General features: G+C 43.4%; 1 protein-coding gene across 1 annotated transcript; it reads right to left on the bottom strand.

The window, feature by feature from the left end:
• Positions 1–258: 258 nt before the first annotated feature.
• Positions 259–16,851, bottom strand: zgc:158689 (uncharacterized protein LOC791177 homolog). The gene is made up of 15 exons (XM_037676621.1): positions 16,837–16,851; positions 15,477–15,590; positions 15,320–15,395; positions 14,308–14,394; positions 11,088–11,149; positions 10,866–10,937; positions 9,371–9,508; positions 8,899–9,051; positions 8,118–8,294; positions 3,552–4,191; positions 2,100–2,307; positions 1,908–1,970; positions 1,564–1,732; positions 1,422–1,459; positions 259–362 (listed from the first exon to the last, which is right to left on the bottom strand). Exons 1-15 carry the CDS (start codon positions 16,849–16,851, stop codon positions 290–292), a joined length of 2,085 nt encoding a protein of 694 aa, XP_037532549.1. The 3' UTR covers positions 259–289.
• Between the last annotated feature and the right edge of the window lie 3,131 nt (positions 16,852–19,982).

Consider the following 19,982-nt stretch of genomic DNA (forward strand, 5'->3'; position numbering starts at 1 on the left):
AGTAACTGTTCATGTTCATGACTTTTCAGTCTCAAAAATCTGAACTACCATTTGAATACCCACACTTTCAGTCCCTCTGGTCACATTTCTTGGTTTGTAACAACCTCAAAATCAAATAGAAACTTGAGTCTTATTCACTTTCTGCTCATAAAACATGAACTTCCTATGATTTAGCTGAAAAATAAACCATTTTCCAGAGCAAGTCTCCGGTCGGAAACACGAGTGGATTTGCATTTTCCAGAAATCGACCTGAGGCTGGAAGGAGCGACGATCCACAGAGATCCCACGCTCACTCAATGATGGGTGCCGAGCGATCGTTGGTGAACGTTTTTCTGAGTCGGATGTGAGCGAATGGATTGGGCCTGAAGGAGGAAGCAATAAATTACATTTTTATTTTAAAGTTGCATTTTCAGTTCATTTAATCCCTGTTCAAACAGGGATATTAAAACATATATAACTGCTCTGTATTTGACACTATTATCGCCTGACACTGAAAGCAATAAGGTTTTTGTTTGTCCGTGCATGTGTTTGTGTTTATGTACATGAAGACCTGATAAACTACCGAACAAGTACCGTATTTAATGAAACTCTCAGAAAGTAATAATTGGATGTAAATCTACAGTTTCTGTGAGTTTCAAGACCTTTTAAAAATCAATATAATTCCAATTTAAAACCTATAAAAGTTACAAAATAAAAGAAAAACCAACAGGGTTATTGTAAAAAACAACCAAAAAAACCCCCCAACAGGGTTATTGTTTAAAAAAAAAAAACTGGATTATTGTAAAACACAAACAAAACAACAACTATATTTTATTGCATTTCATTCAAAACTCAATCCAGATTAATAATAATAATAATAATAATAATAATAATAATAATAATAATAATAATGAAAACTACTCCAGTTTCAGAAGTAGATAAATCATATTTTTTGAAAGGTTGTGAAAGATTGTCATTAATTTCCTTCAGACCGGGCTGCTGCATGATGGGAATTCTAGTTTAATAACAGAACAATTCCCTCTGTAATACTCAGTCAAAACTCAGAACAAATGAAACCTTGCAGCAAATTAAAGAACAAGTTGATGGCAAAAGCAACGAATGAACAAACATAAATTGAATATGTAACTAAATTAATTTTAATTAGTAAATTAATATATCTTTACATAATTCAAGACTTTTAAGACCTAAAATTAAGTTGATTAAATTTAGGACTTAATGACATTTTTAGACCCTGCAGAAACTGTATTAAAATTAATTAATCTTTGCAAACAAATCGCTGTAACTCCATCAAACAGCTTGAGCTCCATCCCTTCTGGTGATTTTAGTTTAACCTTTAGGCATGAAAGGTGGTGTGCGATATGCATTCTTTCAAAGAATGAAAGACGTTTAATTCACAAACATACAGGTGGAGAGGTTCTTACCTGGTGGGAGAGGGTGGAGAGGTCAACTCTGACGTGATCTGAAATGCAGAGAAGAGGATCGATGTTAGAAAACAATTGCATCAACGTGAGGACAGATGGCCTCCGACCCTTCACCTCATCCCACAGGTTTCCAGTTTCTGACCTTGTTGCTGTCCGCCATGCTGTAGGGGCGCGGGCGGAAGGTGCTGACCCTCTGGGGAGGAAGGGAGCGCTCCTCCTCGGACTCGGGGGTCAGGGCTGGGAGACCTGCGGACACCAGTTTGTCGAGCTGTCCGGTGCTGGTGCTGTTAGTCTTAGATAAGAAGTGAGAGCTGAGAGAGACGGAGGAAACATGATGGAAACAGAGAAAGGCTCATTACATGAGAACAAAACCAACATCAAAGTTAAAGGAAAACAAAGATTTAACACCATATAATCTACATTTTGTGACTCAAATTCATAATATACAAGTTATTGATAATAAACTTTACACTGTAATGTCCTCACCCCTCAGTCTGATCCATCTTGCCATGTTGTGGTTGAGTGTAGGAGAAAGGGAACCAGCCTTTCCTGTAAGGAAATATTTAAACTGCAGGTGAAGATATTTAAACGACGCTTCAACAAAGTTCACATCTTTTCAGATCAATCCACAGTTTTCTAATGTGCTCAGGGTCCAAGCAAACAACTAATGAATCGTACCGTCCGGTTCGTTCATTTTGCCCGTAGTGCCACCCATCTCTGGGCTCAGAGATCAGCAGGGTGATGTGGTCGCCAGGTAGGAAGTGGAGTAAGCAAGCCCCGCCCCCCATGTTTCCAGCCCCACCCTCCGAAGCTCCAGGTATGTGGGTGAACATGGCCTCCACTTGGGTGTATCCAGATAAGGGCAGCGTCCTGGGGAGACTGGAGCCTGTGATGAAGTCAAATTAAACGCCCGGCTTTAATGGAAGGAACGAAAACATCATCCACCACCTTTCAGGCCCAAGTTTTACACCAGACGTGGGCAACATAAGGCCCGAGGGCCAAATGTGGCCCTTGGACAATCTCCATCCAGCACCCAATAGTCTTAGATGAAAGGAAAACAATTTTTAAAATGTTGATAAAAATCTGCTTTTTATCAATGAAACTTAATGAAGTTTAAATTAAACAACTTAGACAAATACATAAAAAAAAAATTTTTGAATTAAGATGGGCTTAAACATTTCTTTAAGTTGTGTTTTCTAAACTAGACTGAACCATAAAGACTTCAAAAGCAAACAAATATTTTTAAAAATTATATATATTTTAGCATAGACTAACAAATATACTGTCAACAGCCAGTTCACATTATATTCCCAAAGAGCATTGGAGAAACATATGTTTATCAAACATGTTAACTCTGCTACAAAAAGAAAAAGCCTGACGAAAGTCTTACAGATTATCTGACTTAAAGCATCAATTTTCCTTTTCTCAATGCGACACTTTGATTGCTTTAAATATCTTAATTTGGCCCTCTGGAAAATAATGCTGCCGACCCCCATTTTAGACTAAAATCATCTCATGATGAGAAGAAACGCAGTTATAGACATTTTGTAAACTGATGAATGTTGTGAAATCTTACAAATTGTATCCTGATGCATGCTCAATAATCCAGGTAGAAAAATTTAACAAAGTTAAGTCAGGTCCTCTGAATGAATGCAAAGAAGTAAAATAAATAAATAAATAAAAAATATATAAAATAAATATAATTTTTTTTAAAATAATTTAAAAAAAAATTTATAAAAAAAAATTATAAAACTAAAAATAAATTTAAAAAGAAGCTGAAGAAGAATATTTTTATTTATTTATTTATTTTTATTTTCATTTTTTTTACTTTTTTCATCCATCCAGAGGACCCGACAGCTTTGTTAGACTTACAAACTGTGTTGGTGCTCGGTGTTTGTGTTCTGGATGACTCTCAGCTACTGCCGCTTGCACTAGCTCCATATCTGTTCCTTTATAGCAATCATTCTGGTGGCTAAAGTTGATCAGCTTTGACATCCACTGATTACTTTCTGAGAGTTTCACTTAAACTTGTCCAGTGGTTCATGAGATGTTTTGCTAACACAAAGTACAGATGAAGAACCACACTGGCAGGTGATAAGAACGAGAAGGTTAAAGATGAAGAGTTCTCACCCTGAAAGCCCCCCAGCCTCATTTCGCTGAGAGGCCTCCTCGGCAGTGGGAGGGTTGCGGTGGCGGACATGTCTCCAGTCTTCAGCAGCCAGGGATTATGAGACAGAGACAAAGTGTTGCTCCCTCCTGACCCCACCTGTTGGTGCAGCAGCTGCACTGGAGTCATGGCCCTGGAGAGAGGAGCACTGTGGGACAGCGGGGGGCTGTGAGGAGCACTGTGGGGGATGGGGAGGGTCATGCCCTGTGAGGAGCTGCTGGTCGCCGAGATCTGGCTGAGGGACATCATCGTGGATGGGATGAGGCTCGGGGAGAGGCTGGACGTGGCCAGGAGGAGCGAGCCCTGTTGGGTGGAGCTGCTGGACGTGGTGGGGGTGGATCCTGCTGGGCTCTCGCTGCTCCGGCTGTCAGGAAGGGGGCTGGCTGACACGCTCAGGGGCGTGCTAGTGTGCTGAGGAGATGCTCCTCTGGAGGAACCTCCTGCAGCTCCAGCAGTGGAGGACACAGAGCGGAAAGCCTGAGGGGAGCCCTGAGGAGGACCAGAGTCACTGTGGGAGGAGGAAGAAGAGGGGAGCGAGCGCTGCTGCTGGGAGCGGCTGGAGTCTCCGTTCAGCAGCGGAGGGACCTCCTGAACAGAGAGCTTCTGCAACAACAGACATGAAGAGTCTCATTATCAGGGGTCTGTGCTCAACTTCCTAAAAACAAAAATTCACATTACCTGACCTCTCTGCGAGTCATAAACATGTAATAGTTAAACTTGGAAACTGTAAGAAAAGTTACCTGGAACATTCTTTAAAGTTAAAAATTTTACTTGGAAAATTTCTCAACAGCTTTGACCAAAAATGTATTATTTCTGCCCGACATGTAAAAAGAGGAGAACTGCAGTAATAATTAATTGTTAGCTTTTCTGTGAGATTGAATCTGAATTAATCAGTCGCTACTTTACAGTCTCGATTAGTGAGTATGTTACGTCGTGTTCAAATGCAAGAATTGTGATGAAATGCATCATCAGCTTGTTCTGCTCATAGTGTTTAGTTTGGTTACTGAGCATAAATCCAACCTGGAGGATCTTTAACACCTCACTTACCCTGGAGACAGATCCCACCTGCCTGAAGACTGCCACCATCATCCCAGTCCCAAAAAGCTCTACAGTGACTGGTCTGAATGACAATCAGCCAGTGGCCCTCACCCCAATAGTTGCTAAATGCTTCGAAAAACTGGTCATGACTCACATCAAAACAACAATTAACAACAACGAGGACCCTCATCAGTACGCATACCGTGAGAACCGATCAACAGAGGATGCCATCTCCTTTGTGGTCCACACTGTGCTCAACCACCTGGAGCAGAAGGACTTCTAAGTCTGTATGCTCTTTGGGGACTTCACGTCCGCCTTCAACACCATGATCCGCCAAACGCTGATGGACAAACTACTCACACTAGGACTAAGCCCCTCCATTTGCAACTGGGTCCTTCTTAACAAACAGACCACAGTTAGTGAGGATCCACAACTTCTCCTCCTCCACCATAACCCTCAGCACTGGCTCTCCTCAGGGATGTGTGTTGAGCCCCCTCCTGTTTACTCTGCTCACTGCTGATGCTGCACCTATCCGCCTATCTATCTCACGCTCCATTTTTCCCTCATTCATGAACAAGACCCCAAGATACTTAAACTCCTCCACTTGGGGTAGGACCTCCTCCCTGACCCGGAGAGGGCACTCTACCCTTTTCCGGCTCAAGACCATGGCCTCGGATTTGGAGGAACTGATCTTCATCCCGGCCGCGTCGCATTCGGCTGCGAACCGCTCCAGCGAAAGATGTAGATCATGATCTGATGAAGCCAATAAGATCACATCATCTGCAAAAAGCAGAGACGCAATCCTAAGGCCACCAAAACAGATCCCCTTAACACCTTGGCTGCGCCTAGAAATTCTGTCCATAAAAGTTATGAACAGAATTGGTGACAAAGGGCAACCTTGGCGGAGTCCAACTCTCACCGGGAACAAGCCCGACTTACTGCCGGCGATGCGGACCAGGCTCTGACACCGGTCATACAGGGACCTAACAGCCCGTATCAAAGGACCCGGTACCCCATACTCCCAGAGTACCCCCCACAGGGTTCCTCGAGGGACGCGGTCGAACGCCTTCTCCAAGTCCACAAAGCACATGTAAACCGGTTGGGCAAACTCCCACGCACCCTATAGGACCCTGCTGAGAGTGTAGAGCTGGTCCAGTGTTCCACGGCTAGGACGAAAACCACACTGCTCCTCCTGAATCCGAGGTTCGACTATCCGATGGACCCTCCTCTCCAGAACCCCCGAGTAGACCTTACCTGGGAGGCTTAAGAGCGTGATTCCCTCTAGTTGGAACACACTCTACGGTCCCCCTTATTAAATAGGGGGACCACCACCCCGGTCTGCCAATCCAGGGGAATTTCCCTCGATGTCCACGCAATATTGCAGAGTCGCGTAAGCCAACACAACCCTACAACATCCAGAGCCTTAAGGAACTCCGGGCAAATCTCATCCACCCCTGGGGCCCTGCCACCGAGGAGCTTTTTAATCACCTTGGTGACCTCAGCACCAGAGATTGGAGGGCCCGACCCAGAGTCCCCAGGCTCCGCTTCCTCAGTGGAAGACATGCCGGTGGGATTGAGGAGGTCTTCAAAGTATTCCGCCCACCGACCCACAACATCCCGAGTTGAGGTCAGCAGCACACCACTCCCACTATAAACAGTGTTGGTGGCGTACCGCTTTCCCCCCCTGAGACGCCGGATGGTGGACCAGAATCGCCTCGAAGCCGTGCGGAAGTCGTTCTCCATGGCCTCTCTGAACTCCTCCCATGCCCGAGTTTTTGCCTCAGCGACCACCCGAGCCGCATGTCGCTTGGACTGCCGGTACCCATCAGCTGCTTCCGGGGTCCCACAGGCCAAAAAGGCCCGATAGGACTCCTCCTTCAGCCTGACAGCATCCCTCACCGACGGTGTCCACCATCGGGTTCGAGGGTTGCTGCCGCGACAGGCACCAACAACCTTGCGGCCGCAGCTCCGGTAAGCCGCCTCGACAATAGAGGCACGAAACATGGTCCACTCGGACTCAATGTCCCCCACTTCCCTCGGAACATGTTTGAAGTTCTCCCGGAGGTGGGAGTTAAAACTCCGTCTCACAGGAGACTCTGCCAGACGTTCCCAACAAACCCTCACAATACGTTTGGGTCTGCCAGGTCTGACTGGCATCCTCCCCCACCATCGGAGCCAACTCACCACCAGGTAGTGATCAGTGGACAGCTCCGCCCCTCTCTTCACCCGAGTGTCCAAGACATGCGGCCGCAGATCAGATGAGACGATGACAAAGTCGATCATCGAACTGCGGCCTAGGGTGTCCTGGTGCCAAGAGCACATATGGACACCCTTATGCTTGAACAAGGTGTTCGTTATTGACAATCCATGACGAGCACAGAAGTCCAACAACAGAACACCACTCCGGTTCAGATCAGGGGGGCCGTTCCTCCCAACCACACCCCTCCAGGTCTCACTGTCATTGCCCACATGAGCATTGAAGTCCCCCAGCAGAACAAGGGAGTCCCCAGGAGGTGCACTTTCCAGTACCCCCTCCAAGGACTCCAGAAAGGGTGGATAATCTGAACTGCCGCTTGGTGCATAAGCACAAATGACAGTCAGAACCCGTCCCCCCACACGTAGGCGGAGGGAGGCCACCCTCTCATTTACCGGGGTGAACCCCAACACACAGGCACCAAGATGGGTGGCAATAAGTATGCCCACTCCTGCTCGGCGCCTCTCACCAGGGGCAACTCCAGAGTGGAAGAATATCCAGCCCCTCTCAAGGAAACTGGTTCCAGAGCCAGAGCCATGCGTAGAGGTGAGTCCGACTATTTCTAGCCGGAACCTCTCAGCCTCACACACCAGCTCAGGCTCCTTCCCCACCAGTGAGGTGACATTCCACGTCCCAATAGCCAGCTTCTGTAGCCAAGGATCAGACCGCCAGGGTCCCCGCCCTCGGCCACCACCCATCCCACATTGCACCCAACCCCTTTGGCCCCTCCCACAGGTGGTGAGCCCATGGGAAGGGGGACCCACGTCTCCTCTTCGGGCTGTGCCCGGCCGAGCTCCATGGGTAAAAGCCCAGCCACCAGGCGCTCGCCCGCGTGCCCCACCTCCAGGCCTGGCTCCAGAGTGGGGCCCCGGTGACCCACATCCGGGCAAGGGAACATTAGGTCCGTTTATTTTTCTCATCAAAGGGGTTTTTGGGCTGCACTTTGTCTGGTCCCTCACCTAGGACCTGTCTGCCATGGGTGACCCTATTAGGGGCGTAAAGCCCCTGACAGCATAGCTCCTAGGGTCAATGGGACACTCAAACCCCTCCACCACGGTAAGGTGGCAGCCCATGGAGGGGTTGATTTTAAGCAACAATTTTAAACTTTAAAACTTTTACTAAAGTTATGAGGAGTAAGCAGATTACAGGCCTATGATAAAATACTGGGACATACCTGCAATTTTAAACTTTATCATTCAAAATCTTTGCATTTGAAGTAAAAGTTTAGTTTTTTTACCTGCTCTGGCTGAGCAGAGCCCTGCTTGGTGTGACGGACAGCCTCAGCTATCCCAGCAGCCCCTGGGCTTTGCGGTGCTGTGTGGCGCAGCAGGTTGAGGGCGCGCTCTGGCAGCTTTGTCGGCTGAGAGCACGACTGATGCCACGAAGAAAGTTTGTGCGACAGAAGCTCTCTCACCTAGTTCACAATCAAAAGCACAAACAAAAAAACCTGAAATTAAAGTCTTAATTAATAGTTACCCAAGAAGTAAAACTGTATTTATTAAGATGTCTGTGTTTGTTTGAGTGTCTGTTGGCAAAATGTCTCACCAGAGACGGATTCTAGTGAAACTTTCAAAAAGCATTCATTGGATTACTTTTAGACTCATCTCGATTCAGTATAAGTCGTCAAAGCAACTCATAAATGTTAATAATTCAGTCAGTTTTACAGAAATTAAACTAAAATTTGGTGTGGTAGTAGCTGAGAGTCACTGACAACATACTCTCTGAGCACCAACATAGAGTAAATCTAGGTCTTTAGTTGTAGATTACTCTTATTTTCAGCTGTAGAATGATCCATTATTGGATCTAGTTTGTATTTCAGGTATTATAAGTTAGTGTACTTTATTCTAATGACTGTGCAGCTAATTTAAACATTTCTAATCTTTTAAGCACAAAAATGATGGTACAAAAAAAAAAAACAGCTCATCGGGTTAGATGCATGCTTTTATGTTCAAATGATTTAAATACACTGTTAGCAATGATAGAAAATAAACCACAGCTATAGAAATGCCGAAGATCACCTTGGAGTGGTAGTTTATGAGCAGTTTGGTGACGCAGCACTGTCTGTCCACCAGGAAGCAGTATCGTCTCCTCTCCTCTGTCAGAGCAGACTTGTAACCCGTGGCCACCAGTGCGTCCAGCTCGCCTTGGCGACGACTCATCAGCTCCACAAACTGAAAGGAAAACACCCCCAGTTATTATTTCAAACCTCAGCACATTCTTCCACGGATCTGCCTGTAAACCCCCTGGCAGAGTATGCGACCCTGGGACAAAAGAACAAATGTAAAAGCTGTCCTTCGGCTTATTTTTTCTTCAGGCTTCAGGACAAATCTAAATTTCAGCTAAATCAGATTTTTCTCTAATCTTATTTCTTCTGCTATTAAATCTCACCCAAACACTTGCATAACTCTGCTTTATAGTCTGCAGTAATATTGAGGTCACATTAACGTCTTTGTTTCACGGCCTCTGAATCCACTCTGAAACTTCACCCACCTGCATCTCCCTGTCTCCGTACTTGTTTGGGTGGCGGCTGCCCTGGCTCTTCCTGCGGAGCTTCTTCAGCTGGGACTGGCAGCGCTCGATCGATTCAGATTTAGACCTTCGCTCACTCTGGTACTTCTTTAGAGTTGACTGAGAGGAACAAACAACAACGAACGAACCAATAGTTAGGATTCAGAGTCCTGGTTGGAGTTACTGACATCCGTAACGTTAAAGTGCTTTGAGGAAAATCTTGAGAAATTACACCTGGTTCATAAAACCAAACCATCTTACACGAATTAGCAGCAACAAATATTGGTACTCTTCAAATATCTCATCTATTCAAATATTCTGGTAGTTTCTTCCACTCTTCAGTAATTACTGTATATTTAAGATCCCCTATGACCTTCACCTCAAACCTGCATGGTCAGTAGACATTGCCTTCAACAAACAACTTGAAGAACCACATAATAAAAATAAAATAAATAAATAAATAAAAACATCCATCTTTGATCTGTTTTCAGGTCGCGGAGGCAACATGTCCAGGAGAGAAACCCAGAACCCAGACATTCCTCTCCCCAGTGACATTCTCCAGATCTTCCTGGGAGACGCCGAGGCGTTCCCAGGCCAAAGAGGACATATAATCAATCCTTCCAGAGAGTTCTGGATCTTCCCTGGGGCCTTTTACCTGCAGGACATGCCCAGGTACCTCCACAGCGAGACATCCTAATCAGATGCCCGAGCCACCTCAACTGATTATTTTCCATACAAAGGAGCAGCAGCTCTACTCCAAGGATGACAGAAGCAACTCCAACGAGCCCCGATCCATCCGACCATCACAAGACATCCAGATACGTCAACTCCACTCCCTGAGGATCCTCTGACCTGGAGGGGGGCATTCCACCCGTTTCTGGTTGAGAACTACGGCCTCGAACTTGGAGTAACCGACTCTCATCCCAGCTGCTTCACACTCAGCTGTGAACATCCCCAGAGGACGCTGGAGGTCATGGCCCAAAAATGCCATCAGAACCACATCATCTGCATAATGCGAGACACTGAGGTTTCCAAACCAGACCCCCTCCGTTTAAGGATCTCATGGTACAATAAAATAAATCTCTGTATATTACTCCACATAGTTTTTTTTTGTTTTTTACCAGAACTTACTGGTTCTACAACTTCAGAACAGAACTTCAGTTACAAAGTAGAAGCCTTGCTTTTATTATTTTTTCAGAGAGTCGCTGGTTTTAATGTTTTAGCAAAACTGTTTTCCCCAAAATAACTTTCCACAATTGTTCTTTTTTTCCTGACTTATTTTTCTTACATAATTTCATTCATGTACATTTACATTTGTCTTAAAATATGAAAATGTAAAAAATGAACAAACGCTTTGCCTTTCTGCTCTAAGGAATCCTAACAAACGTCCCTCTTTTTTCCCCTCCTCTACTGTTTCCTGTGTTTTACTCTTCATACAAACCGTGAAACTAAATGAAAGCTGTTAACGTGAACTTACTGTGAGGTATTTGATGTCCAGCTCCAGCTTCTGCTCCAACTGGGCCAGCATCTCAGAGTGAAACAGCTTCAGCTGGTGGTGAAGTCATATAGAACAAATTCGATAACTTCCTGAAGTTTACAGCAACTTTTTCAGACTCGTGTTAAAATTATAAACAAATGTTTCTAACACAAGAGGCTATTTAATCGGGGAAAACAAAAGGTTATTAGTTTTTGTTCTCACCACGTCTTCCAGCTGAACCTGAATCTGTCTGTGAACCTCGGCCATCTGGAACAGGGTGTCTCCTGTGAAGACAGAGGCGGATTTAGTTTTTAGAGGCCCAAAGGAAAGCACAGGCAGGGGGCCCTCTACTTAAAAATGTTCAATTATTTGTAACAAATTTTTCCAAATCCTACTTTTAGCTTGTGGTGTTTTTTTTTTTTTCTCTGCATCTTGTCAGAATCAATTTTTTGAGTCGTTTTTTACAACAATAATACAATTTATTTACATTTCAGTTTCTGGTAGTGTAGTAGTGGGACCGATACTGAAAGCTGCTGTGACTTTTGTGTCTGTTAAGCTGGATTAATGAGAAGTGAAGAAATTGGCTCTGAAATTGTGTCATTTTGTTCTTGTGTGAGCTCAGAGAACTCATTTTGTGCACAAGACCCAGGCAGAACTTTTTTCTCACGGCAGTACATGTCGAGTGTCGTATCAGAACTTTGTGTGTTTATTTATGCAGAAATGCGGGTAAACTACCCAGCTCTCATTATGCCCTAACTTCTCCTCTGCGCAGCTGTTAGAAAGAAAAAACAGCTATCTTTACTACTGCTGTAGGCAAAGAAAGTTAAACATGCCTTTTGAAGATCGTCTAAAAACTTGTGAAAGGAGATGGCACAACTATTGTGCCCACAGGGAGATCTCTGTGTGCTGGGTGAGGGGGGAGTAGTGTTGGGACAGGTTCCGTTTTTTTTATACCTTGTAATTGTGCGCCATTTGTCAGAAATGGTGACAGTCTATTTGTGGCATATTTGCAAAAGCCAAATGGCTTCTACCGTCTTATTCCGTATAAAAAATATAAACAAAATCTGTCAGCAAAAATCTGTACAAGGAAGGAAGAATGGAGACCCTGAAGAGCCTGACAGTCTGACACAGGAATGAGAGCTGATAAGCTTTGCAGAAGGTAGATCCTGTGAGAAGTCATCTTGTCTGGCTTCTCAGGAAGGGAAGTAGATTAGCAACAGGGGTTTAATTACCATACAGTCATGTCCCTGAGGCCAGGATATGAACCTTCCGAGGGATGCAAGACACTACACTTGCAATTTATAACTTGGTTCCCTCATCAATGAATCACAACTAACAGTGTTCTTGCCTTAGGAGTATTCCAAAGAGTCACGGTTGATAATTCCAAGAACGAAAAAGTAAGTTGAAGATATTCCACCAAGTCCAAAGGATAAATCCACAAAAAGGGAAAACAGAAATAATACAATTATTCCAAGTGACATCCACAATGTCCTCTGGAGGGCATGGTGAAGTAGACTCAGGAATGATGAAGTAGACCAGGAACGATGACCTAGACTGGACTGTTTGTCTAGTGACTATTGCCAATAAACTACTTGCTTATATAATGTGAATTACCATGCAGATGTTGGATGCTGCCTATCATGGTGCGCTAAGATTCCTAACTGGCTGTAATTACCGTACCCACCATTGCACCCTGTATTCACTGGTTAACTAGTCATTAACTTCACGCATACTCTCTCACTGGTACATTTTCATCTTCAAATCACTTCTTTGTCTGTTGCCTTCGTACATCTCCTCCTACATGTCTCTGCATGAGTGCAGCTACAGCGTGCGCTCTCAGGACATTATTACCTGCAGTGTTCCCTCAGTGCGGACTGAACTAGGCAAAAGGGCCTTCTCCCACTCCACTCCTGTTTCCTGGAATATCTTGCAAAAAGATCTGAAGCTCTCATCCTTGACCTTTCGTGGTTTCAAACAACTGTTAAGTTTCTGGCAAAAACCAGCATGTTCCTGTTTTTAGTTTTCTACATCGCTTTACAACCTAGCTGTTTTTTTGTTCATTTCATTTTAATGCCATTTTCTTTCACTTGTTCTTTTTAATTTGCATGCTTCCTTTTATGATTGTCTACTGTTGTCTTTGTTCTCTACTGTTGTCATCACTCTTTGTTAGAATTAAGTCTCTCTTGTAAATGAGTCCCCGAGGCGCAATGGACTAACCTGTATAAATAAAGGTTGAATGAGGGGCAAGTTGTGTGGTTGTCATCTTACTAAATAAGTAATTACTCAATACTTTTTGTTTACATGTTGAAGCCACACACTTTGTGTGTCTCGTTCTTGTGGCATCAGTCACAAAAATGCAGAATTAGCCTAATCTGATTTAAATAAACATGTGTGTAAGCCACACTGTCAAAATGAGAAATTTCTCATTAGTTATTATTTTCTAATTCTCCATCTCAAAAGCTTCAAAATAATCTGTAGTTTTGTTGAAATTTGGTGATTACAAGCTTGTTTTGTTTGTGAGAGTGCAGATTTAAGAACTCAATTTTTTTATTCTATTTTTTGTCTAGAATGATGTCACTGGGAATTTCAGCCCTATATTCAAAAGGTAAACATTATATAAAGGGATTTCCCGGTGCTACAGCCAGCAGAGAAAAACTGTTGGTTTCAAAGGAAAATATAAGGCTTTTGACAAATTATTTCTGAAGACACGCCTGTTATAAAATTTTGATTTAAAGGTCCGTTCTGTTATTTTAGTTGGGATCTCTACACAGACTCAGTTTGACACAAATCAGAGTTGTGTCAAAAATCAAAAATTTTCACTTATTTTGCTCTGCAGCCTGCTTATTCTGACTCATTCCATTATGTTTATCACAATTAAACATTTGTAGATATCTGTGTTTTAAAAACTAGCTGCATTTGGTTTTCATTTAATTTATAAGCAGAAAGCTGCTTGTAAATGCACTGAAAGTTAAGCTTGCTTTTGTGAAACTATTAAAGTTTAAAGAACTCAAAAGTTGATGACACATTAAATAAATGCTCTGGGAAAAGGCCACACGTGTAACTATGAATAAATTTGCACCTTAAAATCACAAAACAAGCCAAATGAAATATATTAAATGTGTCTTTGACACGGTTCTGGATCAACAAAGTGGCGGTCAGCTGCAGGCCCCTCCCTCGGTCACACAGCCCTTGTAGTATGTGGTGGCTGGCATCTCGCCCTCCGACACTCCTGCCTGCCTCCCCCGCCGTTTTCAGCATTACAATGAGATCATGTGGTGTTGTTAATCTCCCAACAATGGCCCTACTCTCTCCACGTTTCCCTCTGTTCTCCGCCTCGACGTTTCCCCATCCTCTCCTCATCTCTTCACACACGCTAACGTCCACTCTTCATCAGCTGTCATGTTCACATTAAAAGCACTTTGTGGGGGTTTTCTCCTCTCACCCAGCTCTTTGGAGCCTTGGCTGTCGCTCGCCAGCTCTCCCAGTTTCACCAGAGCGTCAAAGTAGCCTTTAGCTGCCACAGTCACTCCTGTAGAAAAGAGCAAACATCTGTGAAAATTTCAAATTTCCTCAAAATAATTATCACTCAATACTTTTCATGCAACAGTTTTAAAACTGACATCATTTTATTTAGTTTTGGTCATTTAAAAAAAAAAAAACAACAATCCTTCATTTCTCACAGTGCGTGTTTGAGATGACTCTCAGCTACTACCACATCAAATTTTAAGTCACTTTCTGTAAATTTGACTGACCTTTAGCCATTTTTAGATTTGTCAAGGTCAAAAAGCTGTGGCAGCCATCTTGAAAGGTGTTGACCTCAGTTGTAAATATACAACAAATGATTACTGTCTGTGAGTTTCATCAAAATCCATCGAGAGGTTCATGAGATATTTGGCTAACAGACAGAGGGTTGCATCCAACAGTTATTACCAAAGTTTTTAGCAAAGAGCACTTTAAATATCTATTAAGGAGGACTCTCAGCTACCACCACACTGAATCATAGCCCAGCATCTTTCAAATCGGTTAGGGTATAAACATTTTGGCATTTACTAAGTTCAGTTAACTGTGGCAGCCATCTTGAACTGGGTTAACTTCAAAAGGTAATAAGTTGTCGATGTACAACTAATAATAATTTTTTGCAAGTTTAATCAAAATTCATTCATAAGATATTTTTCTAACAGACAAGCAGTGTTGACTCCAATAGGTTATGCAAAAGTTTTAAACGACGATCTCGCATGACCTGTCAGCACTTGGAGTATGTGTTGGGGATCAGTCTCGGCTACTACCACACCAAATGTCAGCTCAATAGCTTTAAAACTGGTTGAGCTGCAGCCATGTTTGAGTTCCTGATCAGCTGCAACCGGCGTCTTGAAATGGGTCGACTCCACAGTGAATCTAATGATGAGGATATTTTGCCAACACAGAGCGGTAAAGCTCCGGTCCGACTGACTGACCTGTAAGAGCTCTCTCATAGTGTTTCCCCATGGTCACAAAGTTCTTCAGACTGGGGTTGAACTGGTCCAGAATGCCCTGTTTCATACACAGAAATGTAACTCATAAATCAATTTTAATAATTGGACCCTTCAAGACTGAAAAAAGTGCAGTTTTCACCTTGTAGACGTTCTCCGTCATCTTGTTGACCTCCTCGGTGCGAGACATTTTCTTCTCTTGCAGATCTGCAGCCACTAGATTGATGCTCGTGTTCTTTCCCCTTCGCTGTTTAAGCTTTACAGACGTCAACAATTGTCTAAAAAAAAAAAAAAAAAGGAAAAGAAAGGCTTCATGAAGAATTTTAACCACCTTGGTGGAGTTGATAGTGTTCACTACTAAGACAATTTCCCAGGAAAAGTTGGAGGGCCACCGTCAGCCATCACAAGTGAAACAGACCATCTTGGCAGAGGCATTTTCCCAGTTTCCACACTTTTCGCTTCACAACTGTACACCAACCCAAATATTTCTCCAGGATTTGTGTGCCGCCTCAGATAAGAGCTCCTCCAAGCCGGAGTCACTGATGTCAGAGCTCTGAACCAACACGACACGTTTACTTTTCCCCTCAGCAGAGGGGACCATGAGGATGGGAACCACTGCGGGGTCACAGGATTTTCCAGTCTGGATTAAATAGCCAAAGACTCACTCGATTTTTTTTTTTTTTTTTTTTTTTCTTTCTGCGCAACCCTCCCTTTTGTAATCACCGAGAGATTACAGAGAAAATGTTGACCCACATCAAGCTATACGACACAAAGAAAACATTTCCAGACTCTTGAACATTAGGGCCACAATGATCAAGTCTATTATTTGTCAGAGGGGACTTTGTCCCAAAACATCTGAAACAGTTTCAAGAATTAAAGTGGCCAAATCTGAGCTTCATTAGGGTTAATTCTGAGAAATTAAAGTGCCATTTGTTTCAGGATCCAACAGGAAAAGTCTGCAGGTGGTTGGGAACTGATACAGACGGTGCATTCATGGTACTTAGTCACTTTCAATTTCCTCCAAACTGCATATTTTTAACATTTAGTTTGCAAAACATACGAGATTAAAACAAAAATTGTGGATTAGTTATGCTTTAAGGAATATTATTGCACATTTATTTAATGGCAGGGACAAAGTCAGGAGCCACTGCTTAAAAACAAAATCTAATATATAGAATTTGTCTCAGATTTGTGAACAATTCTGCATTTTTAAGGTTTTGAAGGCATTTTATCCTGTTTTAAAGGTGACATGCTCTCATTTACATTAATACAAAATCTCCAGTTTATATCTGAATGAACCTTTCTTTTGGACTCGAGTGCAGTGTTAGGGTCAGTGGTGTTTAAGTCAAAGCATAATGTAGTTAGTTATTAAAACAGTGAATGATCCTCTAAGGAATAGAGACTAATCCCTAAGATTTGTCCTCACAGTTCAGTAACCTGCTGATCTTCAGCTCCGTAATAAAAAAGATCAGCAACATAAAGAAGAAGAAGACGTTACATACCTTTTCTGGGATCATTGTGGGAAATGATAAAGACTTGCTGCACGTCATCCAGTTAATGAACAGTAAAACACCCCCTCTTTTCTTCCTATTAGGCTACTTTCCCTCTTCGTTAGTTAGTGGGGGGTTGCTTCATCCAGCAGAGCACTAAATCTCACCTCCCCTCCACCTCCTTTTTCACATGGCCTCTCTCTCTTTTTCTTTCTTCCCCCTCCTTCCTCAGCCTCCTTTTTCCTCCCGGGAATCAGGGTCAGATATTCAGTGTTGTTCAGTACCTTTCTTCATTACCGAGTCGATTACCAACATGCCCTCCAGCCTGGAAAATTTTTTAAAAAAGAAGTCCACCGGTCAGAAAGCCCACCAGCTCCACCTCGAGCAGTACAATCAGCTCCCTGCAGTTGGGGAGCCACGGTCAGGCTCCCACTCTCCCAGTCCCTCTGTCACTCGGGCAGAATAACAATGAGCCAACAGGACTTCATCTGAATAGCAGCAGGAGGAGAATAATGACTTGAACTTTTTAAGCCAAAGACGGAGCAGCACAGGCTGGCCCATCACTGGCCTACATACAGCCAGCCCATCACACATTCCTGCTCCCCATTCTCAGAGGAGGAGGAGGTGGAGGTGGGGGCCCCACCATGGACACAGCCTGGCCTTTCATTTACTGCCATAAACTGAGCAGATTACAGAGCGATGGAAGAAATGATGGCAGTGCATTGAGTTTACACTTTATAGACCTGAGTCACTTTACGCTGTGCTCTGCCAAGAATAAAGCTGGGATTTAAGGAAATATTGGGCTGAAAAATTAACAATTAATCCATCACCACAGGCACAAAGATCTGTCTCAGATACAGTCCTGAGCAAACAGTTTAACTCCTCGTCTCCTTTGCTGCCAAGACAGCAGATTTATTGAACACTTCAGGTTTTCTGAAGGACTTTCCAAGGTCGTACTTAGACTTTAGTAGATTTCTTTCATTCCTAGGAAGCAAAAAAATAAATAAAATATTCAAGACTTTTGCACAGCACAGTTCCTCTCTACTCAAATTTTATTTTCAGGAGTAAAAACACGAACAGAAAATGAATAAAGGTCATAAAACAAAGAGAAACTGTTTAAAACACATGTAAAGTACTAAATTTCCCTGCCTTCCTGATCACAACTAAAAAGAGAGAGAAATATGTAAAGTTGTTGCTTCAAAAGGTGAAAAAAGGTTTTTGCTCCTAAAAAGTAAAAAAAAAAAACAAAAAAAAAAAACTGAATTGCATCTCTAGAAATATTGAGGAGAAACAAATGTTTTTAGTTTATTTGACTAAATAAATTCAGCAGCAAGATTTGATCAAATACACACAGTCCAGACATAAATTTTTGTTAAGACGTTGTCTCTCAAGGTTTCACAGGTTAGAAGCCAGGAATGCAGACTGACACGAGGAGCTCAAATAAAATTAACTTATTCAAGAAAAACAAAATGGCTGACATGGCAGAAAAAAACTTTCATAACTCAGAATTAAGCACAAGGATGCAAAGACGAGTCATACAGATGCAAATAGTAAATCCCACGGGATGCAAGAACAAGTCACACGGAATGCAAGAACGAGTCAGACAGGACGCAAGAACGAATCACACAGACACAAGAAGGAGTCACACGGGACGCAAGAAGAAGTCACACAGGAAGCAAGAACGAATCACATGGGACGCAAGAACGAGTTACACGGACGCAAGAACAAGTCACAAGGTTTCAGAAAAGGAGAGAACACAAAGATTTTACAAGGACACAAGAACAAATCTCACAGACGTGAAAAGGAACACACGGATGCAAGAACAATTCACACAGATGCAAGAACGAGTCACACGGGACGCAAGAACGAATCACACGGGATGCAAGAACGAGTCACATGGATGTGAAAAGGAACACACAGACGCAAGAACGAGTCACACGGGATGCAAGAACAAATTACACAGGATGCAAGAACAAATTACACAGGACGCAAGAACAAATTACACAGAACGCAAGAACGAGTCAAACGGATGCAAGAACGAGTTACACGGACGCAAGAATGAGTGACAAGGTTTCAGAAAAGGAGAGAACACAAAGATTTTACAAGGACGCAAGAACGAATCACACTGACGTGAAAAGGAACACACGGATGCAAGAACAAGTCATATGGATGCAAGAACGAGTCACACGGGATGCAAGAACGAATCACACGGGATGCAAGAACGAGTCACACGGATGTGAAAATGAACACACAGATGCAAGACCGAGTCACACAGATGCAAGATCAAGTTACACAGGATGCAAGAACGAGTCACACGGTACACAAGAACGAATCACACGAGACGCAAGAATGAGTGAAACGGACGCAAGAACGAATCACACCGGACGCAAGAACGAGTCACACGGGACGCAAGAACGAGTCACAAGGGACGCAAGAACGAGTCACAAGGGACGCAAGAACGAGTCACACGGTACGCAAGACCGAATCACACGAGACGCAAGAACGAGTCACACGGATGCAAGAACGAATCACACGGGATGCAAGAACGAGTCACAAGGGACGCAAGACCGAGTCACACAGTACGCAAGACCGAGTCACACGGTACGCAAGAACGAATCACACGGTACACAAGAACGAATCACACGAGACGCAAGAACGAGTCAAACGGACGCAAGAACGAATCACACGGGACGCAAGAACGAGTCACACGGGACGCAAGAACGAGTCACACGGGACGTAAGAACGAGTCACAAGGGACGCAAGAACGAGTCACACGGTACGCAAGAACGAATCACACGAGACGCAAGAACGAGTCACACGGACGCACACGAGACGCAAGAACGAGTCACACGGGACACAAGAACGAATCACACGGGACGCAAGAACGAGTCACACGGGACGCAAGAACGAGTCACACGGACGCAAGAACGAGTCACAAGGTTTCAGAAAAGTAGAGAACACAAAGATTTTACAAGGACACAAAAAGGAATCACAAATATGCAAAAACGAATCACACAGTCTCAGAAATGAGTCACAAGAACAAAAATCAATGTTTTTAGAAGAAAAAACTTCTAGTAAATTGAGCTTTAAAATAAGTGTAATGTGGCAAAGTGTAAGATCTTCTTCTAAGACTGTAGGAGAAAACTAACATCTAGATA

Source organism: Nematolebias whitei, chromosome 5 (genome assembly GCF_014905685.2).
Source record: "Nematolebias whitei isolate Nwh7 chromosome 5, NemWhi1, whole genome shotgun sequence".
In the NCBI taxonomy this organism is placed as follows: domain Eukaryota; kingdom Metazoa; phylum Chordata; class Actinopteri; order Cyprinodontiformes; family Rivulidae; genus Nematolebias; species Nematolebias whitei.

Bases quoted from the DNA above. Each gene is read 5' to 3' on its own strand.
- zgc:158689 (XM_037676621.1), bottom strand. The intron at 9,509-10,865 runs GTAAGTTCACGT...TGTTCCTCTCAG, and splicing joins TGGACATCAAATACCTCACA to TCAACTCTAAAGAAGTACCA. The intron at 2,308-3,551 runs GTGAGAACTCTT...ACTTCATCACAG, and splicing joins GAGGCTGGGGGGCTTTCAGG to GCTCCAGTCTCCCCAGGACG.